At 42.0% G+C, this 25,510-nt stretch overlaps 1 protein-coding gene across 2 annotated transcripts; it reads left to right on the plus strand.

The window, feature by feature from the left end:
- The first annotated feature begins 1,083 nt into the window (after positions 1-1,083).
- Positions 1,084-25,510, plus strand: ACER2 (alkaline ceramidase 2). 2 transcript variants are annotated; one of them, XM_061630770.1, is made up of 6 exons: positions 1,087-1,536; positions 11,720-11,834; positions 14,401-14,542; positions 16,383-16,520; positions 19,919-20,056; positions 21,017-25,510. In XM_061630770.1, the coding sequence occupies exons 1-6, from the start codon at positions 1,429-1,431 to the stop codon at positions 21,201-21,203; spliced, it is 828 nt and encodes a 275-aa protein (XP_061486754.1). In that variant the 5' UTR covers positions 1,087-1,428; the 3' UTR covers positions 21,204-25,510. The 2 variants fall into 2 exon arrangements, with proteins under 2 accessions (XP_061486759.1, XP_061486754.1); XM_061630775.1 differs by lacking the exon at positions 19,919-20,056 and having other exon boundaries at positions 1,084-1,536.

The following is a 25,510-nucleotide window of genomic DNA, read 5'->3' on the forward strand; positions in this document are numbered from 1 at the left end:
GTTTTAAATAAGTTTTGTTTTTGAGATATTTTAAGATGTTTTTAATGTTTCGTCCTTTGATTTCTGCCCAGGGCCCCTGCCTTGTCCTGTCCGTGCCATGCTATGCAAACCATAATCAAGGCCCACAGAAACAGTACTGACCAGTTTGCAGCCAATTGTTACTGTGCGGATTGCCACAGTTTTCTTTGCCAGGCTTCCCTGCTTTTCAAAAGCTCACAAGTTACAGATGGGAATGCATGTAACTGGTGCACTGTAAGTTTTCCAAGTTGCACAATGTAGCTCACATTGAAATAATTAAAAACAAGATCTGGAGACATATCTGGTCCACCTGCATTTTTTTTTATCTTCAAACGTGGGGATCTTCTCAATTTTTCTTCTTTTCGTTTCCAAGCATCCCTAGTCTGAGTGCAACCTGATACCTGCAAAGCACCTCGCTGAACCTCATTTGAATGTTTGCTACTTCCTCCCACATTCCATCTCAAGACTATTGACTAAATCCAGACTCCATGGCTGTAATATATCAGCCAAAGTGTTTCTTCTCCAACCCTTCCCGTTTTAATTACCTCTTTTAGTTAGTTGTTTTAATTTGATTACCCTCCCTATTTTAATTGCTACTATGGTGCATACTACTTCCTAATATTTTAATTAGGCCAATAAAAGGTCTTGCCCAAATGTGGAGTTTGGAATTAAAATCATATGCACTTAAGCAAACAACCAAACCAAACTTTGAAACCCCAATGAAAAATAAAGCACTAAAAACAGGCTTGGGTTTGTTTATTTTAAAAAGGGGGGGCATACTCTCAAGTATGCATTCATAAGTTTGCAGCCCTAATTCCTTTATTTTTTATTAAATCTGTGGCCCCCGCTGCTTTTTAGAGACGACAACAAGGAACGAGGAGACTTGAAAGTTACAGTTTTCACTGTACAGAGTCATCCGATGCATGTTGTCTAGTCACAATAAATCCCGCAAACAAGAACACATAGGATTGATTACAGCCTTCTTAACGGGGGAGGGGGAAGAGGAAGAGGAAGGACAGACTAGGGGGGACTGATGTGTCACATGACAGGCGACGGCCCTGCCGCTTAATTTAACGACTGTGCGCAGGCGCGCGGAGGAGCAGGCGGAGACAGGCTGGAATGCGGCTCAGCTGGGAAGAGGCGTGCACTGGTACCGTTGAACAGCCTCCGGCCGTGCCTGAAGGAAGGAGGGACCTGGTTTAAAGTCCAACGGACTGCGAGAGGGATAACGCTGCCGCGGAGAGACCTGCATATCCGGCTGCAGTGGGAGAAGCAGATGCTACCTGAATCCTTCTCTGTTCGGGAGCCGTCGCTGGAGCGCTGTTCTGCCTGCCTGGCAGACGCTCCTTCTCCGAGGTTTGCTCATCGCAGGCAGAATCTTGTTAGCAGACTCGACGGGGTGGGTTTGTCATGATTACCCTCCACTTGTGGGATCACCTGAGGGCTGGCAGCTCCGAACTGGACTGGTGCGAGGATAACTACACCATTGTGCCCACCATAGCCGAGTTCTATAACACGGTGCGTATCTGCAGGACAGACCCTCTGCCGTGCGCGTCGGGGTCGAGGGGGCTCGTTTGTAAGCGGGAGTGAAGAGTGTCTGTAAATATACGGGGGGACTGAATACGTATTTATGCCTTCTCCTTTTCTTCCCTGCACCCCCACTTGTTGTTGTTATTTGCTTTTTACAAATGCGGAGTCGTTGTGGAAATGCCAGTGAAGTCCAGTTGCAGCTGACTTGTAATTGTATCTTGGAGGCATTCAACCTGAGTTCCAATTCCTGCTGGTGGCGGTGTGCGGCAAGACACTTGGGAATAATAGTATTTTGCAAACTGGGAATAGGATACCTGGTTCTACATTTACAAGTGCAGGTACTCATGAAGGCTGTGCAATCCTGTGCATTTTACCAATGAGAGAGCCCCTTTGTAAACACGAACAAGACTTGGTGCTATACGGTCAGTTATTCTGAGTGGTTTTTATTATCTTGGTCTCAATATTTTCTAAGGTAATTGGTCTTAAAGATGCAGCAAATAATACTTGTATGAGCTTGGAGGCACCATCCTGTTCCTTAATTTGATATGTATACCTGTGCTTCCCTGCCACAATTTTGCACCTCACCTTGACTGGTGGACCATGTGGTGCAGGGGAAAAAGCAGAGCACATCCTACAAGCTTGAAGTTTGCCTATCCCAGCTTTAGAAAACCGGCTTTCTGTCCAGGAATCTGACAACTTTCAGGGCTGATCTACACATTAAAATTCCTACCTGTATGTAGGAACTGTGTTGTCTTGCATGAGGGTCTCTCTCCATGCATTTAGGATCATACATGCATGTAAAAATATGGCTGGTACATGTGTTTCATGCTACAATCAACATAGTGGTACCATGTTAATTTAGCCTGTAAATAAGGCCACGAAAGTTATCGGATTGCAAACATTTTTACCAATTTGCCCGCATTTGCCTATAAAGTCACTGGTGCACTTGAACAGCCTGGAAAAAAAAGAACAAACTCTCTTTCACCTGCAGAAGGTTTCCTGCTTTGTTGAATGGAGGTGATTGTTGTAAGCTGGTTGTCTGTGGCAATTTATAAGCCTGTATTCATTCCTGTCTGCATAAGAATTGGTTAGTGGGTGAAGTGGCCCCTGATCCAGTGAGAGAATTGTTGACTGCTTTCCTGTATCCCTTGTTTATTTGAAGACATTTGTACCCTGTTTTTCCACTGCAAAGTCTTTCAGACAGTTAAAATCCAAAATGCAACAATATCAAATAAAAATCTGCATACACTGATTCTTTTGAACTTAACCCCACACTTAAAGATAGTTACAGAGCCAGCAACAACAAAATAGGCAGTCAACAACCAACAAAAAAGTATTATGCTGTTATTTGCCAAAATCATGAGAAAATAACATGGCTTTAACTTGGCGGTGCCAAGAAAGTGTTTCTGCGACAGGTAGTCCGTCATTGGGGTGCCATCCAGAGAAGGCCCCATCTCTTCCACGTGACTTCAAAACACAAGGTCATCTGGAGCAGAGACTGTGATGATCATAGTGAGCAGGTTACATCATTAGTTCTCTCAAATAGAATAGACCATGATCCTATTGTCATGATGGTGTTCACACTTCTGTGCTTTAAAGATTGCTCCTTGCAGTCCAAATGTATGGCAGTTTTGTCATCAGCATGAGCAACAGCTTAGCAACAACTGAGTTATCTGAATGCTTGGCTATTATTAATGCCAAGTTTATTCATGGATTGACAGAGTTGAAAGGTGATGGGGCCTTTGCCCCAAACTGAGAACGAGGAAGCATGTTTCAGTTCCCTCCAGATAGCTTGCATCATCCAAGCCATACTATATTTTAAAGTAGAGATCAAGAGTGAATAAATCTGCGCTGTGCCAGTCATGGGCCTGCAGAGCTGTGGTGCAGCTTCTGCCCTCGTGCTATGTTCCTCAGTTTGTGGTTACATACTGCTCAATGTTGGCTGAAGACAAATGGCATCCATCTACCCACCTTGCTAGGGACAAACTTTAAATAGTCTTGCTGCGCTGTGTGGGCACCAGTTCCTGCCTTCATCTATCTCCCCCTCATAGTGCCACTTGAAATAGGTTGCTTCACCTTGCAATTTTCAGTCAAGCAGCCTCAATTAAATGCCATTAAAGTTGGCATCAGATCCTCCACCTTTTCCGTGTAGTGGTCACGTGTGCCAAAGCTGGCTGTTTCTTTTCATTTAATTGTTATAACCATGAATAAGAACTTTGGCAGTGCTGTAGGTTGTTTTGAACCACAAGCTAATTGAACGTGTGAATACTTCAGGGAAAACAACAGCCTTCCTTTGGAAATCTTTCTTTCTTTTTGCTGTAACATGTTTTTCAGTGAAAATATTTATTAATATACTAGTTAGAAAGCAGTTAAGAGGCAGGTAACAGGAACATGGTAAATGCCTGTCAAAATGCCTGCTTTCTCAGAGTGTAACTGATGGTAAATCTGTTTCAGTCCAGATTCAGATTTTGGATTTACAATTGTATAATGCTTGTCAGGGAGAGTTATGAAATCCTTTTATATAACTGTCAGTAAAAAGTATGCGCAATATGTCGTTTTAAATAAGACATGGTGTATGGGTGCTTTTAGCTAGGACGCTGTAGAAGTCTTCATTTTAAATTGTTTTATATATAAAGTCATTTAAAAAGCATGCCTTGATTTAAAAATAGAGCTAATTATGCCTGCATACAATTCAAAGGAGGCAAAAAAAATAACTCAAATGTATTTTTGAGGATGTAGGACAGAATTGTAAACTTCTTAAAGCTGAGGAAACATCCAATAATATCCAAGTGTTTGAACCTTTGTAAATAAAACTTTAACAAATATCTGTCATTGGCTCCTTCCATACAGATTTTTTTCATTATTGTTGTGTATCACACAGATTATGAATGTTATGCTGCAGCTACTGTTATCCCCATCAGAATAACATACAGGTTGTTTGTATGCTTGGTAACTTGTGCATTAAGACCTGGGATAACTTTATTTCCCCATATAAGTTAAATAAATGCCTTTCATTTCAGCATCATTCAGAAACTTTCACAACTCACAGACTAGTCCTAAATTATTTCTAATACTATGCCGTTGTTTGGGGCAGATTTCTAATGGGGGCCCTGACCCCTTAGTCTTATTGGGACTTAGTGGTTATTAATGGACTATTATCATATTTTGTTTGGAACTTGGGAACCGGAACAATATTTATTTATTTAATTGATTTGTATCCCACCCTTCCTCCCAGTAGGAGCCCAGTAATAGCTGTCTTTAGCTATTAGAAGTAGAATGGTTCCCCTGGGACAAGAGAAAAACGAACTTGGGTACACTTATAAAGGATTATGTATTTATTTGTGGCATTTGTGCACCACCCCATAATGTAAAGTTCTCTGAGCAGCTTACAATAAAGAACAATTTAAATACAAAAAGACATAAAATCAAAAACTACATAAATGCAACCAAATCAAAATTCATAGCACTTCTGAACTTAAAACATAAGATTTTGTTCTAGTGTCTCAGTTGCTGCTCAGTGGTGTTAAGAAGGTGTCACCCCATGTTTGTTCATTAAAAACATTAGTACCCCACCTTTCTAATATCAAGCCTTCAAGATAGTTTGAAATATGAGCCAGTTCCCAAAATAAGCAATGTGTCATCATGTTCTATATCTTTTCAAGCACAGGGTCACTCTGTAAGAAGGTGAATACATTAACCTTTTAAGGACCTAGTAGAAGTTTTTGGAGTATGATCCATATACCTGCTGAGCACATTTCTAAGTACTAAAGCTGCTGCTTAGTATTGCTCAGAGTGAATCATTTTTCCATGTCATTCATCTCGCACTGCACGTGAAGAGTGAACCACTCTTATTCCCATTTAACAGATGCACTGCTGAGGCCTAGTGACTGATCTGTGTGTGCAACAGAGCTGATTCTTACGATCTATACCTTGTCCTTACATTTGCACCTATGCATGTATGATGCCAGTTTGATGTAATTAGAGTTAGTGCCTACTGTGGGCTCTCATCTGCTATATGTTATAAGACACAGGAAGTGACTGAACTGTGGCAAGTGATTGAACTGTGACATCCTGTAATTCTGTGCCCTTATTTTGACCCAGATATGTTGGAAGGCAGACAAGCCACAAGGGAAGGATTTGCTTACCTGAATTTCAGGTTCTCCAAGACCTGCAATACAAGATCTAAGATGTTTAGTTCCAGTCTACACACTCCTCAAAATTATAGGTGGAACAAATGAAACCCTAATAGCTATAGCAGACAAGAATACCTACATTCCTATTTCTGAACTGTGTTTGCTTGGGGAAAGAGGCTTAATGAAACCTGGTGACTAAAGATGTGAGCTATTCTTATTCTTATTATTGATAATAATAATAATATTTATTAATATTAATACTACTAACAACAACTACTTTTCTATCCCGCCCTTCTTCCCAGAAGGATGATTTGAGTGGCTCTCGTTTACAATGCACAATTGAAATATAGTCCATGTGCATACCAAGTGTGCTGTGCCTGTGCTGAAACTAGAAAAGGGCCATTGTTTATACTGGTCACACATTGGCAATGGCCTCCCTGTGTTTCTATTTTTTTTTTATTCGTACGAATTGAAGTTCTCCACCTACCTACCAGGAAGCCAAGTTCTGCAGAAAGCAAACCTGTAATGTGGCATCTGTATGAATTATGAAAAATCCAGAAAATTTGCATGCATTTGGATATTTTGCATAATTTGAAGGACAGGGAAAAGGGTAACACAGACTGACAGACGTATGACTTCCTGCATGCCTGGCCTTACACTAAAAATGCTATCACAATAATTTTATTTACATACTGCCTTTCCATAAGCTCAAGGCAGTTTTGTTATGTGCCTTCAAGTCGATTATGACGTATGGTGACCCTATGAATCGGTGACCTCCAATAACATCTTCTGTGAACTACCCTGTTCAGATCTTGTAAGTTCAGGCCTGTGGCTTCCTTTAGAGATTCGATCCATCTTTTGTTTGGCCTTCCTCTTTTTTTACTCCTTTCTGTTTTTCCCAGCATTATTGTCTTTTCTAGTGAATCATGTCTTCTCATGATGTGTCCAAAGGATGATAACCTCAGTTTCATCATTTTAGCTTCTAGTGACAGTTCAGATTTAATTTGTTCTAACACCCAATTATTTGTCTTTTTCACAGTCCATGGTATGCGCAAAGCTCTGCTCCAACGCCACATTTCAGATGAGTTGATTTTTCTCTTATCTGCTTGTTTCACTGTCCAACTTTCACATCCATACATAGAAACTGGGAATACCATGGTGTGAATGATCCTGACTTTAGTGTTCAGTGGTACATCTTTCTATTGTGGATCTTTTCTAGTTCTCTCATAGCTGCCCTCCCCAGTCCTAGCCTTCTTCTGATTTCTTGACTATTGTCTCCATTTTGGTTAATGACTGTGCCAAGTTATTGATAATCCTTGACAAGTTCAATGTCCTCATTGTCAACTGTAAAGTTACATAAATCTTCTGTTGTCATTACGTTAGTCTTTTTGACGTTCAGTTGTAGTCCTGCTTTTGTGCTTTCCTCTTTAACTTTCATCAGCATTCATTTCAAATTACTAGTTTCTGCTAAGAGTATGGTATCACCTCCATATCTTAAATTATTGATATTTCTCCCTCCAATTTTCACACCTCCTTCATCTTTGTCCAATCCCTCTTTCCATATATGTCCTGTGTATAAATTGAACAAATAGGGTGATAAAATACACCCGTCTCATACCCTTTGCGACGGTGAACCAATCGGTTTTTCCATATTCTGTCCTTACAGTAGCCTCTTGTCCAGAGTATAGGTTGCGCATCAGGACAATTGGATGCTGTGGCACCCCCATTTCTTTTCAAGCATTCCATGGTTTTTCATGATCTACACAGTCAAAGGTTTTGCTGTAATCTATAAAGAACAGGGTGATTTCCTTCTGAAATTCCTTGGTCCATTCCTTTATCCAACGTATGTTTGTGATATGATCTCTGGTGCCTCTTCCCTTTCTAAATCCAGCTTGGACGTCTGGCATTTCTTGCTCCATATATGGTAAGAGCCTTTGTTGTAGAATCTTGAGCATTACTTTACTTGCATGGGATATTAAGGCAATCAAGACAAAAATCACAGAAATAATAGTAATAAAACAAGTAGATCCACAATAATATTTTGTACTTCACCTTGGGACACATGCAGAAGCCAATTAATTAATAATAATTATATCTTGTTTGCAGGAGTATATTACAACTCCCATCAGCCAGCATGAGCAAAGGTCAGGGATGATGGGAAATGTAGTCACCAGCATCCGGAGGGGACCATGTTGGCTACCCCAGATGTATTGCTACACGCATATTACAAAATAAAAACAAGCTCAAAAAAGTACCAGAAAAGAAATAATATCAATATTAAACAATTGTAAACTAATTACAAACCTTTCATCAATATTTAGTTAATACTGTAATTACTCTGATATCACAGTGTCTCGGTACTGAACAATCCAGTAGGCAGTACATTGTTTTTATTCAAAGTTTTGACATTTAATCTGTTAGACATCAAATATATATTGTAGTTAAATATTACATGTTCTAAGAACTAGAACAACAAGCACTCAACAATTTTATACTAGAGAAAACCTAGAAATGCATATCAAGACTGAGAAGCAGCAACATAATACAAAATCTAAAATTGCCATTAAACACAACATTCCAGTAGGCCACAAAATGCTATACACTTATATAAATCACTAATAGTAAAAAACCTTGCGGTTTAAGAATGTACCTATAGCCAACAGATATTTCTATCAAACTTTAAAAAGCATGGAAATTGGGCAGTGTGATGTTCCTATATTAATGTATATATGGTAAGTGTTGTTGTTTTAGAAGATACATGGTAAGTGGAGTGAAAGAGGAGGGGGAGTGAATGGGCAGTAGAATGCGAGATGATTGGCTGAGTGTTTAAAATGGCTGAATGTATAAAAGGAAGAGTGAGAGTGGAATCTGGGGGGGAGAAGAGAACTGAGTGGGTTGCTTGGTGGGGTTTAGAGAGTTGTTTGCCAGGAGGGAGGTGGAGTTCGGATTAGTATTGAGTAAAACCATATGCTTATGTGCCTTAAGAAGAAATCTTGTTAATCTTGTTAGCTTTGTTATCTGTAATAAATACTTAATTTGGTTTACCAAAGGCCTGATCCTTGGCTGGGGTTTCACAGACCAGAAGGGAGGATAAGGTAATGACCAAGGCTGAAGGGGAACTGTAACAAATGGTGGCAGCGGTGAAGAGAATAACAATACCAGTATTCAGAGTCTCTGGGAATACTAGTATTGGGACGTTACTGGTGGTTGCCTAGCAGGGGGATCTGTTGAGATCTGTGCTAGAGCGGATAGGTAAACCATAAGAGAGTGCGGTCCGGACTGGTGCCTAGAGACAGGCAGTAACCATGTGCAGGTAGGAACCTGACAGGGAGAGCCAGGGAAGGACGCCTCACAGGCAGCTATAGTGAATTTACTAGGGGAGCAGGAGACCTGACCTCTCTGAGGTATTGTACTGCCCTACAAATTTGTCAAAATTCAAACACATTTTGGGTTGGTCTTTCACAGTCCAATCCACTGCCTGTGTAGCTTGGAAGAATTTGGTAACATGTGCCTCTGAGCATATGGTGAGTATTGGCAACACCTGCAATCAGCCCAAAGAAAGACATGCGCTGTGCTGGTCTTGTTTGAGATGGGAGGAAGCAACAATATTAAGACAGTTGCCTCATGTTGGCTAGATCACACCCCAGGTGAATAGCGGCCATATGTGCTCCCTTATTCCAAATGAGATCACTGGTCTTTCCTGCCCAGGACTGTATGCATGTGCTCTGCCACTGAGTTAAGGCCACTTCATATAAGGATATGTTCTACTTTGCGGAGGGCAGTCCTCTATTTTGAAAGGCTGATAGAGGGCAGCCCTCTGTATGAAGGTGTCCTGTATTAAGGGTTGTCCAGTATAAGTCTGGTTTAAAGATAAGGAACCATAAAAAGAAATAGCAAGAGTCTTGACGTTACCCATCAACAGTTAATATTTCCTGGTCAGCAGTTACTAGCCGTGATGGCTATCGTTGGCCTCCATAGTCAGAGGCAGTATGCTGGGAATCTCACAAGTGGGAAGAGTGCTATTGCGCTGAGATTCTGCTTGTGGGCTTCCCGTGGGGATCTGGTTGGCCACTGTGCTAATAAGATGCTGTACTACATGGTCCACCAGCCTGATTCAGCAGGCTGTTCTTATGTTCTTAATGAGCAGACACACAAGTCATCTGATGTTTTCTCCACTATAGTGAGATGCACTGTAGATCTGTTTAAATCAGAGTAAATTATTTCTAAATTTGCAGATACAGATATAAACTACCTTATGCAAATCTTTTGTAAATTAGGGTCCTCTTTCTTCTTCCTTGTTGCTGCAAATCCTTAATTTTGTTCTTTTTGGGGAGGGGGCAATGCCCTCCCTCCCTCTACTCTTTTTTTGGGAAGCCATAAAAAATTGAAATAATACCCTTCATTAGATTTCAAATGAGGAATTGGGGTAAAGCTAAAGTGTGATAAAGTGGCACTGAAACCCCTACATGGTAAATCTTGGCAGCTGTCATCTGGCCTATAAGATGTTATTTCCACATAAAACCCATTTGTTGGTTATAATTAAGGAGCTGAAATGAATACATGGTACTCTTCTCAGACAACTGTTTGTACTTTCATAAAGCCCAAGGGAGCAAAAGCAGTGGGATTTAATCTCTATAAAGTAGGCTACTAATAATTTTCATTCCGTTTGCAAGGCTGTTTTTAAAGTCAAGTAGAACAGAGTAGAGAATTGATACCTCTCTCCTTCCTTCCCCCTCCCTGCCCCTGCTCCCGTTCTTTGGAATTCCAAAAGGCCCTAAAGTGAAGAAAGACAGTCCTGTGTCACTGATGCCCTCCCAGTGTGAACCCTGAAATCTGCTGTACACAAGCAGCCAAACCAGGTGAAGGAGTGGACTTCATTACTCCAGATTGCATGTGAGGGTGCCATTTTTGAATGTTCCCAGAAAAAAAAACACTTCCCAGCATGCCAAAGACCCCATGTTGGGGAGAAATTGTTTTTACCAGATCTCTCTTTCACTGCAGTGTGGATTTTCTGCTTGCAGAGCATTCATGGGAGCATGCATGGGAGCATTCAAATGGTATTACCCCACTTGCAGTGGTACAGGCTATTCTACCCTTTCAGACCAGACTAGTTCTGAGAGAACTGGTTCAGGGAGTGCTCCATTCCTGTACTTATTGGCCTTCCTGAATTGCAGGATACAAAGGGTTAGCAGGAAGTGCATTAAGCCCTTCATTTGCCAAGCAACAGGGAGGGTGTTTGGTGGTCCTCCTATCCTGACTTCAATGTAGCAGAACTACACTCAAAATTAGAGGCAAACTAATTCTCCATTCTAGAGTTTGAACAAGCTGTGAATTGTTTTGCAAGAGCTGAAATGCCAACTCCGGCCAGAATGTTCCAGAACCAGAGTCTGCAAAGTCAAGTTACTTCTGTTTAGCAGACCTCCTGAACGCACTTTCCCCCCCCCAATCCTCTCACTAGAAGAGGAGGAAGAAAGGGTACAGATTCCCCGGAAGGGGGGGAATACAAGCATACGAAGCTGAAAGTTTTTCATAAAATGTTTTGGGCTGAAAATTGGGGACCTCTGAAAGGATACAAGGTTTGGTTATGCACACAAACACGAGCTCACCTTTTTCATTGCCACCGCTACTTGTTTTGGAGTTGCAGCAGCTGTGATGATGGTGCTTCTAGGTGTCCTAGCTGTTGCCATGTGGCATGCCCTGTTTCCAAATAGTGGTGTCATGAAGCCGATTCTTGGTCAAGGAGAAATTCTTACCGAGGCCAAACACAGTGGCTGTGCAAATTGCTAATAGCATGATGTGATGCTGTCTTTGCCGTTATCTAGATTTGAGCGTAATGGGAGGGACAAGGTATTGGGGAAAAGCTGTTCAGTGCTGCTGTTTTGTTTCTGCCTCTTCATACCCAGATCTGGGAAAGTCCTAAACTCTCTCAGTTGTATAAGATTCTCATTCCTCCCCTACCCTAGGCTTTTTTTTATGCACAAGGTTATTTCATCTTTCCTTTCTGCCTACTTAATATTTTTCCCATTTTTCCCCCCTAGATAAGCAACATCTTGTTTTTTGTTTTGCCACCCATATGTATGTGCTTATTCCGACAATATGCAACCTGCTTCAACAGCGGAATATATTTAATATGGACCCTGCTAGTGGTTGTTGGTAAGTCATTCTGTGTCTGTTCTACGTGACCTGAACATTTGAGGAAATTTGTTTGTTTATTTATTTATTTTAAAAAGAGGTGCACCCAGGGAGAAAGCAAGGTGTGTCTAATGCTTGGAATGTAGTTTGTAAGAACATGTCCAATTTCAGAAGCGTAATATACTCCCAAAATAATGGAAGTTTGATCTATTTTGATATTCCCTGCTGTGTGCGTAAATAAGGTGGTGTCAATTAGTACAAATACTGGAGGTTCGCTGTGCAGTAAGGATGATTCCAGATGGGTGTTTGTTTTGGGATGGGTGTTCTCATCCATGCAAGTTTTTTTGTAAAAAAAATAGCAGCCTGTTCCACCACCCCCACCGAGCAATTTTACTTGGATTTATTCTTTTCAGTGGAAATCTGATAAGTAGAAAAACAAACCTGTTGCCCATTTGCAATATCTCGATGACACGTTTGCAAATTAAGTCCCTGTCTGGAAGAAAGAAGGGACTCCATACACATCCTGCTCCAGGTCTCTTCTCCTTTTCCAAGCCAGTTGTATTTAATTTAAATGATTTATTCGTTGTTTATTTTTCTTGTCTGCTAAGCTCTCTGGCTGTGAGCATCCGGAGCAAAGCTCAGTAGTTTAAAAGAGTAGGAAGTACAGTGCAATCCTATCCTCACTTACTTGAAGATAAGTCCAGTTGAACTCAGTAGGTGAGAGACAGTGCTGTTAGCCTGCTTGCACAAGGAGCCACTTGAGCTACTTTGGGGAGAAATAGTGGGATAGAAATAAAATAAATAAATGAGAGGAACTCTGCTAATACAGTGGGACTTGCAGATTTTTGAGAGGGGCTCAAAATGAGGGAAGAATGGAGAAGCCTTGTTGTGCTAGTAGACACCTGCTCATGCTGTGTTGGATCTTGCCCAGTGAGACTTACTTCTGAGTAAACATGTGTAGGGTAAGATTAAACATGATTGCAATCAATTGTTGCATAATAACCACACAGTCACAGTAATAAAACAACAAATGCCAGCAGCCATTTTATATAAAAACTCAACTTCTGACAGCATCATCTGCTCAACCACCAGCCAGTTCAAAAGTAAACATGTCTTCACTTGCTGGCAGAGTACTATTAAGGAACCAGGGACTCTAGGCAGTATGTTCTGCAGTGTGGGTGCCATAACGGAAAAGGCTCTGCTCCTTGTGCTTCTACACAGATGAGAGACTGAACTCTAAGCAGAGTACACACTAGTTCCTTCAACTAGTGCGTGCACACTAGTTCCTTCAAAAGCAGCAAGACCGTTTTGGCTGGGTGTTGTTTGAAACTAATCTACACCCAGCTGTACACAACTTCATTGTTTGATTAATACACCCAGCCCCACTGCTGATGCGAGACCTTTTAGGACTGCCCACAGCAAAGCTTTCCATTGGGCACACCTCAGAATCACAACAGGTTGATTGATCAAATGGTTTTGCAGTCTGCGTGAAACTGGCTTGAAGGGAAAACGCATCTAATCTCAAAAATCCCAGATGCTGAGTAAAAAGGGCCGGAGTTTGACTGATGTCATGTATCCCTGGATTCACAACATGGAGGTGGATTCACACTGAAACCAGTATAACTGCAGGTGTGTCTGTAGCCTCTGTTTGAATGGTGTAATGGTTAGACTGTTGGATTAGAACTTGGAAGATCCAGGTTCAAATCCTCAGCCACAAAGTTCATCGTGTGAGGTTATGCTAACCTTCCTCACAGATTTGTTACAGGATAAAATAAGGGAAAAAAGACCCATGAAAGTTGCCCTGAGGCCCTTGGAGGAAGGGCGTAACAAATCTGTCTCAGTGGATGGTAAGAACCATATGAGGAAAATCACTCATCCTTTCCCTCGCAGCAGGCTGAAGAGGAAGATGAACAGAAGGACTAGTAGAGGAATGAGTCAGGAGATCAGTGGTGCAGTTAGGCTGTTTTAGATTCTGGACTTTAGTGGTCTTACGGGAGGGTACAGGCTCTTTAGATAAGGTGTATTATTTTGCTTGCCACTATTGCATTTGTGGGCCATTCTGCTCGGTGGGGCCCTGGACCTCTACCCCCAAATCCTGCCCCGACAGCACCGGGTAGTAGGTAGACCAGTTAATTTCTTTTTTCCTCCTTCAAAGTTTTTAAAGACATACTTAGTCCGTGAGTTAAGATCTCTGCTGGAAAAGCTGCCTGTGCAAGCAGAACCCTTACCGCTATAAGTTTTCAGGAATACTTTGCTTTAAAGTTAATTTTGAACCTTATTTGGATTTTTCATGTTCATGTACAACATTTATGTCCTGGCCGTGTGTCCTATATTTTATATTTATATGCTTTTCAATTTATGCCAAAAGCAGCTTGCAGCAGAACAGAAGAAAAATGCATATCAATATAACAATATGACAACAATATACAATAACATTATCATAACAATGCAACAGTCTTAGTTGCTTGTGTACTTTAAATTTTCAGACATTCATCCATGCAAAACCTTCTGTTGTTGTTGAATCTTGCTGAGAGAAGAGCATTTTAGCAGTGCTATGATAATCTTTGTTTTGAATGACCCCCTCTAGGAATTGGATCTGTCTACTTCCATGCCACCTTAAGCTTCCTGGGTCAGATGCTTGATGAACTTGCCATTCTCTGGGTTTTGATGTGTGCTCTGGCTATGTGGTTTCCCAGAAGATATCTACCCAAAATGTTTAGAAATGACAGGTAATGTCCCTTAAAGCACTGGCTTATATCAATAGCACTGTGCCCATCTCCGCAAAAGAGAAGGAAGGTGAGCCAGTTGGGGTGGGGAGAGACGTTGTAACCCAGAGTTTCTGAGTCACCTTTGAATCTGCTGCTGAACTGGGAAATGGGTCATCTACAGCTTTCCCACCTGTTTGTCCCTTGGCTACCATTCCTGGAGTCCTGCTGGCCACAACAGGCAAATACTGGGGAAGGGGTGTTCTGCGGCAGATATAAAGGTAAAGGGGGAATCTCTACGTTGCAACCTGGCAATCCTACAAATAACAGTTAAATTGCAATGTGGGGCTCTCTCTCAATTTAGCTTTATTTCAAATTGAGATTAAAGGTGGGGCCTGTTCTTGCAAAGGCTGAAAGTCACTACCTTGAATAGCACAAAGTGAACAATTGCTTTGCTATGTTGTTGCTACACCTGTTGCTTCCTGCTCATGAGTTCTGGTGGAACCTCTGTCTTGTCTAACTCTGCCCCCTCTTCCTGGCTGTGTTCTTCAAGGTGGGTCAATATATTTCACATGGAAAGAATGGCCCATCTCTCTCTATGGCAGGTTTTATCTTATAAGCTGTTGATGGGGAAAGGCTATCTATACCCGAGTGCAAAATGTAAGAAGAGAATCAGCCCTTAGAACAGGTGGTTACTGACAGCTATGTTAACAGGGTGTCAGAGTCCCAACTCCCATCATCCCTGACCATTGGAGGTGCTGGTTCAGGGCTGATGAGAGTTGGTGTCCCAACAGCATCTGGAGGCCCACAGGCTCTCCACCCTGGCTTATCTCTTGGAACTCCTTCCCCTCGGCCTGTGACAAGTAACTACCAGGTTCTTCCTGTAGCCTCATAGGATGGAGGGAAGGAAGTGTCTGTGGCAGGGAATGGTCTGCCTGAGGACAATCGGACCCTTCAGCTGCAGCTTAAGGAATGCCCAACTCCAAGCTGAAGCAGCCACTTAACATTAGTGTGTTCCTTTGGCAGGGATAAGGCACTAGTGCATGTAACAACGGGATGCCCCTCCTTCCATGGAACGCAGGGAGATGCCGTATACTGAGTCAAACAGTTGGTCCATCTAGCTCAGCAATGCCTGGCAGGGGCTCTCCAGGACTTCAGACAGGGGTCTTTCCCAGCCCTGCCTGGAGAGGCGGCAATGGAACCTGGGACCTCCTGCATGCAAAGCAGATGCTCTACCACTGAGCTATGGCCCTTCCCCTAATGTTCCTATGGCATCAGCAGCTCTTGGAGACAGTGCACTAAGCACTGTTCTGTGCAATCTCCATTCATTTTAATTGGGTTTTTAGGGGACCTTTACCCAAGCCCCATTAAAACAAAGAGAGGTTATGCATCAGCAGTGCCTGTTGGTTTGCATCCCTTGTGAATGTTTTCCACCCTCCACCAGACATCTTGGCATTGATGCAGGTTCTGTCTTTTTTAAAAACACTTGTTGCTTCTATTGCTTGATGCTTTAATATCTCAAGGATTGCTTCTCGCCGTATGGACCGACCTGTGTACATCATCTGAGGCCCTTTTTTGTGTGCCCCCTCCATGGGAGGCTCAGAGGGTGGCAATACAAGAATGGGCCTTTTTAGTGGTGGCCCACGAGCTGTGGAATGCTCTCCCCAGGGAGGCACACCTGGTGCCTTCTCTGTCCATCTTTAGGTGCCAGGCAAATGCCTTCCTTTTCACTCAGGCCTTTGGTATGCTGTCTTAGTCCTTTTTTTTGGGGGGGTGCTAAATTTTGTACATTGTATGTTTTAAAATTTGTTTTATATTGTATGTTTTTAAGCCTAAGTGACCCTTTTAAAAAAATATTATTCAGGGGCCGATTTAAAACAGCAGTGGGCATCCTTTCTGGAATCACTACCTGTCTTGCCTTCATTAAGCCTGCCATCAATAACATCTCGCTGATGACTCTGGGTCTTCCCTGCAGTGCTTTGCTTGTTGCAGAGCTTAAAAGGTGGGTGCCTGACTGTGTATCACAAAATAGCTCTTTTGTTTTGAGGGTCACATTTGAAAGTCTATTTTATGCTTCCACAGAGCATGTTGCGAGTGTGTGACTTACATGTGGGCAGGGTGGAATTACCCACAGAATTAACACACAAAATAATTTAGATTTTCCCACAGGAATTCCAAGCATCTAGGAGGAAGCTATTTTGGGTGAACAAGGTGATAAATGGTTGTGTAATATAACAACTTTTCTGCCTTAGGTTACAAAGCAAGATATCTTGTCACATTGATGAGGTAACACAGAAACTAGTGACAGAGTCCTGATTCCTGTTTGAAAGGTGTCATGACAGGGCTGTCATGCTCAGAAGGGGAGTTACTCTTCCCCTGCCACATTTCTCAAGTGTCACCATGACCAGTGGTTATCCAGTGGTCTGGTTTCTGCAGACATCAACTGCGTGCTCTAGTTTCCTGTTGGGAACTAGGGTGTGCAGCTGAACCAAGCAGGATTGAACCTCTTACCCATCAGCTAACATCATCCACCCATGGAGTGACATTACCAGATTGACAAATGGACATGGTTTTGGAAAAACAGTCTCGTGGGCCAGATAAGAACCCTTGCTGGTGGGTCAAGATTGGCCTTGAGGAGGGACACTTCCCATCCCTGAACTAAATTGTCTCATTCAGTTGGAAACCAGAAGTGCCAATTAAACTACGTTGGTACTAGGACCCCTTTGGCAGCATAAGGTAACACAGCATTGTTTACAATCCATCCTTCTGTCGTTTTCTTCTTGCAACAATACTGCGGGAAAAGGAAGGCAGAGAATGACTTCTTCCAAGTGGTCAAGCAAATACATGATTTGACTTCTGGTCTTCCGGTGCTTTTTCTAGTAGTACATTTATTTATTGGAAAGCATTTATAAACCACTTAATATTTTAAAAACCTCTGATAAAACAATAGTATAAAAGCATATAAAAACAAAACAATAATTCAAGGAATTCAAACACTTAGTTCAGGGTCTGATCTTAGGGGTCAGGGAAAGCCTGGATAAAAAGATGCATCTTTTCAAGTTATTTATTTGTTTATTTTATTATTTTATTATTTGATTTATATCCCACCCTTCCAGTAAGAGCCCAGGGCGGCAAACAAAAGCAGCAAAAGCACTTTAAAGCATAAAAACAGACTTTAAAATACATTAAAACAAAACATCTTTAAAAACATTTTTTAAAAATGTTCAAGACATCTTTAAAAATAAAAAAGTTAAAAACATATTGCTTTAAAAAAAAAAGGTTTAAAAACATACTAAAAAGCAACTCCAACAAAGACGCACACTGGGATAAGGTCTCAACTTAAAAGGCTTGTTGAAAGAGGAAGGTCTTCAGTAGGCACCGAAAAGATAACAGAGATGGCGCAACTGATATCTGAAGCAACTGGTAGTTATTGCTTTAAATACTGAAGATGCCTTAAAACAGATTGACAGAAACAAATCTGATGGGGGGGGGAGCTTTGATCAAGAGGCTCAATAATCTAGTCTCATTTTGTTCTGAGACACAGTAGAAAATGGTATTCAGAGTGCTCCTGAGTAGCCCCTCCTAGCTTCAAAACACCTGTTGTGACTTGGGAAAGGGGCTTCCAGGGTAAAGGCTCTGACTTCTTTGCAGCACCTCTCCTTTATACTCCAACAATAATAATTAGTATTTGCTTAGTGTTTTGAAACGTTCAACACTTGCTTCATGTAAATTAATTTGTATTTCTTATGACAGACCTGTAAGGTTGGTCAGTATTGTGACCATGTTGCAGATAGGCAAGCCATTCCCCTTCTCCCTCCTAAGGCACATGGGTCTACTCAGAACAATGTTCCCTTCAGTTCAAGATGACTAACTCCCAGGAGAGCATGTATGGTAGCCTTAGTAAGGCCATGGCAGAGACAAGATTCAAACCAGACACTTCCTGATTTGAAGCTCTGTCTCTTAGTCACGTCACTACCTTACACCAGTCACTACTGTACACCAACACCAATTGTACCAAATATTTCTGCTGGTGGTGGTTTGCATGGGAGATCTTTATTAGCAGGAAAGCCGGGGCTGCAAATTGATGGTGGACCCCTCAAGAGTCTCTGGTTCCTGGCATATGCTTGGTTCCACTCACTGCTGATGTCAGCCATACTCTTCATTGTCTAACCACTTTTCCTCTTCCTTGAATGTGATTATGGTAGGTAGACTGGGAGAAGGGTTGCACATCAGACTCAAACTCCCTTGATATTTGGGCTCAGTTTTGTATGGGCATGCCTTGTTGGAGCTCTCCCTGCCTCCATTACTGCTGCCTCCTTCCCACGCAGACTTACCTACAGGAAATGATGGGCAGGGGTGTAGTTGTCCAGGGTCTCAGGAGGTCTTAGACCCCTTACTTTTTTGGGAGCAGGGTCCCGATATCTCCAGGATCCTTTAAACATGCTTCCTTGTCCTTTCCTGCTGATTGGCAACAGTGGAGTGAAAGGAGGTGAGTCAGACACTGAGAAGACTCTGTTTAGTAGCTAACTCTCCCTTTCATGCTCATTGGTTCCTAGGGACATCTGTTGTGAGAGAAGGCATTAACAAGGATCACATTCTCAACCCAGCAGCAAAAAGGGGGTGGTGGCTTTAACTATCGTGAAGGGACCCTGCCCTTCCAAATTTGCCACTACACTACTGGTGATGGGAGGGGACTTTGCAAGATGGAGGAGTGGGGAGGGTGACAGAGCTTCCATTAACCTCTAGAAGGCTGCCAAAACAATGCCTACATTTCTCATGGTTCCCAGTAATTGTGACAATGCTACAGTAGTGTTCCAAGGCCTCCAGGAGGCCTCATTGCAACATCCTCTCTACATACCCATGTTTCATCACTGCTACCAGGTAAAGTTGAAGGGTGGGGATACAGAACTAATTCAGCCCTTAGTCACAAAAAGTTCTCTGTTTGGTTGATTTTTCTTTCTTTGCATAGCGAAATCAAAGTTTTGGGAATACAAGAATACTCCATCCCACACTATCTGTATGGATAGTTGAAAATCACAGAGGGAAAGGCTATCAGAGGCTACTATTCACGATGACTGTATGCTACCTCCAGTATTTGAGGCAGTGTGGCTCTTCAGCAGGAGAATATGAATGCTGCTGTGTTCGTGAATGTTTATGGCTTTTTCTCTGCTGTGTGCTTGTGCTTTTTTAGCACACTTTTATATGTGCTTAGTTCTTGTTTTCATGCAATAACTTGCCTTGAAATGCTGGGATATAACAGGATAAAATATACAAATCTTACACTTTTGAGAGACTTTTGTTCAGTGCATAGATTGTTCTTGTTTAAATCTTGGGTCAGAGTTTATTTAATTGTGTGGCCTGTTTTAATGATCGTTCACCACCACCCCCTTTTGCTTTTAGGTGTGACAATGTGCGAGTATACAAGCTGGGACTCCTTTCTGGTCTCTGGTGGATGTTGGCACTCTTTTGTTGGATTAGTGACCGAGCATTTTGTGAGATCTGGTCATCGTTTAACTTTCCATATTTGCACTGTGTATGGTGAGCCCAGTGTGTTTGATTTCAGTTATCCCCACCCCGCCCCTTTCTTTTTTCTCTTTCTTTCTGCCCTACAATGTTAGGCTTGGAAAAACCCTCCCATTGGCTCCAAGAGGGTTTCTTCTCCAAGCCTAATGGCAGGGTGGTTTGGAAGGTTACATTGCACATGCGTGTGGAGAGAGAGTGCATGCACGAGTTCAGAATGGCTCCACCCACTACCTGTTCTGACCCTGTACACTTTCACCACACCTTTAATTTTGGACCCATCCACCATTGACAAGAAGCCCTGACATGTGCCCTGTTTCCTAGGGTTGGGGCCCTGCGAAGAAAGGCAACAGGTGCATCCAGTCAGTATCTCTGGGAAGAGCATCTGCCTTTGTCTTTTGCCTCTTTATCCCTATAAGGAGACTGTGCACTCAAGATCCTCTTAACAACTTCTCCTGGGCTTGCTAACCAGTGTATCGCTGTAGATTTGAGCATTGGGATTCTGGCTCCCCCCTCCCCCCGGACACATGCACTGTTGAATATTCCGTTGCCATGATGCTGCATCAGAGTTTCCAAGGGCAATAGCCCAGTGGGGTGAAGCACATGCTTTGCTATGTTCAGTCCCTTGCTGGTTGGGGAAGATCTCTGCCAGAGACCTCCTGTCAGTCAGACTAGGTAATTCTGGGCTAAATGGACCAAGGGTAAGCATGCCCATTTCCAATTGATGGAAAATGTTACGTTTTTGAGAAATATTTCAGAAATGTTGTTCCCTGCAAATCTTCATTTTCTGTTTCTTCCGTTGAACTCTTTCATCTGTCTGCCACAGCTAAGTCCCGTGACACTGCATCCATGCAAATCTCTGTCCCCGTAAAGCATGCACAGTTCCTTCCCAGAACTGCATGGAGTGTTAATTGTATGTTGGTAGGAAAGTGCTTGGTATTTTACTTATTCTTTGTTTTCTCTCTTTTGTCCTCTCAGGCACATCCTCATCTGCATTGCTGCTTACTTGGGCTGCGTCTGTTTCGCCTATTTTGATGCTGTCTCGGAGATCCCTGAGCAAGGCCCTGTCATTAAGTTCTGGCCCAGTGAGAAATGGGCTTTTATTGGGGTCCCTTATGTCTCCCTCCTCTGTGCTCACAAGAAATCACCATTGAAGATTACATGATGGTGTTTTTAATATGCAGGGAAGAGGCAATAGGACTACTTTCATATTATCTGACTCACAAGCACACTGATGTGTGCAAAGGTTTTAGGAGCAGCAGTGCCATACTTCTGCATCCTTTCTTAGTGGAACGCAGGGCCACCAAATCCCCATTTGGTTTTGGCAGCTCTGGAGTTTTTCTGTCAGAAGTCTGAATTAGTGCTGGCATCATTTTGTCATGTGCACTTTGTATAGCATTCTCTGAATGGTTTTGCTGGATAGAACTAGACATCATGGGAGAAATGTGGTTGATGCTGAAAAAAGCAAACCCATATCATTGCCCACACCTCTTCCTGTAACATGTTGTTGTAAAAATGTGTGGCATCTTCGGGTTTGAACTCCACCCCCTTCCCACGCACACATTTAATTGGCTGCCTGCCATTCATGGAGGGCAGGGAAAACTCAGAACATGCTGACATCACATCATGTCAGTATTGTTAATGTTATGGGAGAGGGGAGGCAGTCACACATTTCCCATAATGCCTAGCTCTGGACAGAAGTCTCTGCTGTAGACTCCGAGTATATTTACATATGCATTTTTCACCGTGAAGTAACCATAGGATTCATCTATTATTGAAGGGTTTTTAAAAGATTATTTTGCACATCTACCATTATTTGGCTTTTTTGCAAACCTGGAGTATATTTAAACTGACATTTACAGCATGAAGGTCTTTCTAGCCTCCCTGGTCAAATATCTAGGGGTTGGGGAGAAGTCATGAAGAAACATGAGAATAGAGAAGCTGGTTTTCTTATTTGCTTGATTTAGTGGTTTGCATGTTTAGTAGCGAGATCATTCTGATGCCCATGTCCGCTTCTATTATATGATAAACTCATCCTCGCTTGACAGGAGCGTTGTCCCCTGACAAACTGCGCTTTGAACTGCAAACATCAGCAGATGAAAATGCTGACTTCTGTGCTGTGAAAGTTTCACATCTTGATTTCTGCAGGTCAAGTTGCTGTTGAAGGCATAGGAGCAAGCCTGCCCATTTTTTTTTGTCAGTTGGCAACCATATTTGGCAGGCAGATTACTAAGTGAGTACATGCACACTGGTGTTAGTTTCCACTTGAGGAAAAAGTCATCCTTGTCCATTGAGGGCTAAAGTGGCTTTCACTTCCTACCTTGTGACTCTTGTGTTCAGTGGAATGTACCGCAGGCTTGAACTGATGCAAATTTATATTTGCTGTCTTGAATTCTGCTGTCTTTACTCGGGACTACGAGGCAAACAGCATGGAAGGTCTCTTTGTGCCTTTGTATACCTGAAGCTGTGCACGCAGCTCTCATGAGAGAGATCTCCAAGCCATTGCCATGGTTGCATCAGCCACCTTTTTAAATAGATGTGTCATGCTCAGTGGTGGATGTGGTTTGGCAGTGCCAATGGGGTGGAAGTACCGGGACAGACCTTCCCACCTCCCTGGAAGAACTCTTGAACCTTCCCAAATTGGGATGCCAGCTGTCATGCACAGCCCTTGCACATCATGCATTTTTCAAAGACCTGGTGCTTTGGAAGCATTGAGGAGGTGGAAATCTAGGTTGAGTTTGTAACAAAACAAATACTGGAGGAGAGATGAGTTGAGGGATCAGTTGCAGATGCTATTTATAATGGTGGGCATTTGTACCAGGTTTGCAGCATAAAGGGGACAAATAAACCTAAGTTAGTCATAGAGCAGACCCATTGAAATTCATGGACATGACTAACTTAGGCCCATTAATTTAAATGGGCCTAGTCTGAGTAGAACTTAGTTGGATACAACTAAATGCCAATAGCAGGCTGGAAAATGAGATTATAGGTTAGGAGTTCCAATTGCATGACAATTTCCTCATCAGGTTAAGATTTTAATTGTAAGATCCGTGACAATGCTAAAGATTTAAAAATGAACCCTTGTATTCCAATTGCCTTGTTTGATCTCAAGGTTTCACCATTATTATTTGGAGCTGTTTGTCAGCCTGTGACAGTAAGTTAGACCCAAAGCCACTGTTAAATAATGGTGGGTGAGAAGGCATTAACCATTACAAACACACCCAATCCTATAAGTTATAATATAGTTAACATATTTATATCATGATGCACACTTTTCTGGCTACCTTATTTGCTGAGGCAGCTAGGTGTTGATTTTTAATATATATCTCCCCTCCAGTGAAATGGGATATTAATAAAATTCATGTTTAGCTAATTGCACCCAAAGTTCTGATTGAAATGACTGAAGGTGGCATTGTTACAGCCTGATTCCTCTTCAGTATTCAATATTGCTAACAATTGAATAAGGCAGAGTTCTTGGCAAGAGATTAATGTAGCGGTAAGCTACCAGATTTTTGAAAAAGCAATTTACTTTTTAACCTGTGTTTAAGTCCCAGGCACTTTGTAAGCAAACAAATGAACTCAATAAGTTTGAGCTGTCAGTCTGTTGTTTGCAACATCTTGCCATGACATAACTTTAGAGAATTGCTGACAGAGAGAGAGCACCCATATTGACATCTGTTTTAGTTTTAAGGAGGTTACCATTTCATTTTAAAGATAGCAAGGGCTGTGGTACACAAACAGCTACACTGAATTCATGCAAGCTGTTGCATCTTACAGGACAGGACAGTGCAAATCTTGTGTGAGCCACTGACATTCCCAAATTCTGTCACAATATATAACATCTGATCAGTTATGGTGATTAATATGGGTCTCTGAGAGTATAGCTACGTTGGAGAGAGAACACAGGCTTCTGGTACGGTTTTCTGGATTCCAACCCCAGCTGTAGCATAGTTTGGTCTAGGCTCTATCCTAACCAAAATTTAGACTTTAGACAAAGCAGTTTTAATGCTGTGTAGGTGGTTTCTGTCTTCTCCCTTCACATGAACTAGCAAACAATCAAGGAAGTCTTCCAATTGACCCATAGATCTCATTTTGTCCAAACTAGGAAACGATGATTGGAAGCAGTCATGATATTAAACCACCATTTGAAGCTATCTTAATATCCCGGCTTGTTCTGAAGCTAGTAACCATAGTTTCCTGGTTCGGACACAACAGGAAACTATGGTTAATGGATGGCTTCCTGGTTTATTTTCCAGCTTACACAAAGGGCTGCAGGCAAGAGCGAAAAGCCAGTTTGCATCTTGGTTTATGAGGCTGAGATATGATCCCCTGAATGTGGTCACTCAAAGTAAGTTAGCTGAGAGTCCAAACCTGAATTCTTGTTTAGGTCTTCAATGATATAGCCATTTTTTTCCCTGTGACAGCAGCAGGATCTGTCCCATCAAAAGACAACTTGCACTGTACACTTGGCAAATGGGACAGACTTCCCCACCTCTGTTCAATTGGCTATGCAAAGCCGACTGCAAGCAAACAGGCTCAGGCTCTGATTGGCCGAAAAGGATCCCAAGTCTGGGCAGGATCCTGTTCCTCATGCACCCATTTCTTTTGTGTGCATCACTCTCTGCTGTGATTTATTTGATGTTTAGGTTTAACAATATACCTTCTTCAGCTCCCTGCTTCTCCTTAAAAAAAAAAAAAAAAGGAAATAATTCTCAGGTACAGTGTTAACGACACTGCATGTGGTTCTTTGCTAGATGCTAAAAGACATACATACGCACACACATACCAAATAGTTACAGATACTGTGAATTGCCTCAGGACTCAAAACTGCTCATGAGATGCAATCACTTGACTATAAAAATGACAAGAATGGAATCTTTAACATTTTAAAACTGAGCAAGCTTCTGTGAAAAATCTAGTAAGCTTTCAATTTCTAAGCACTTTTATGAATGATTTAGTAAATGGTTAAATGGTCTTCTATCCTGTACTGCAATAAAATGTTTTCTTAGGAACCTATTTCTGAGACATTATTTTCATAGAGGCGATGATTTAAAGTCGGAGTGGGGAACCTTTGGTCCTCCAGATGTTGCTGAACTACAATGCCCATCAGCCCTAGCAAGCATGGCCAATGACCAGGGATGATGGGAGCTGTAGTTCAGCAACATCCTGATGGCCAAAGATTCCCCATATCTGCTTTAAAGAAAACCAAGGGCATGTGGGGTTTCCATTGCCCTCTATGGAACAGCAAAGCCCAATGTTTTTGTCCATTTCTATCATTTGAAACGGGGAAAGCGCTGGCTGAAATGTGTAGTTCTCTCTAACATGGCAGTTGTTGCTTCTATATCCAGCGATATTAATGGAGGTATATGGTGGGTTACTAAATGGGTTGGCATCCTGCACTTAAAACTTCTTTTGAAAAGTAAAAAGAAAAAATTTTTTATGCTTGGAATAAATTATGCTTTTCAGAAAAAA

The sequence above is a fragment of the Rhineura floridana genome, chromosome 1 (assembly GCF_030035675.1).
Source record: "Rhineura floridana isolate rRhiFlo1 chromosome 1, rRhiFlo1.hap2, whole genome shotgun sequence".
Classification (NCBI taxonomy): domain Eukaryota; kingdom Metazoa; phylum Chordata; class Lepidosauria; order Squamata; family Rhineuridae; genus Rhineura; species Rhineura floridana.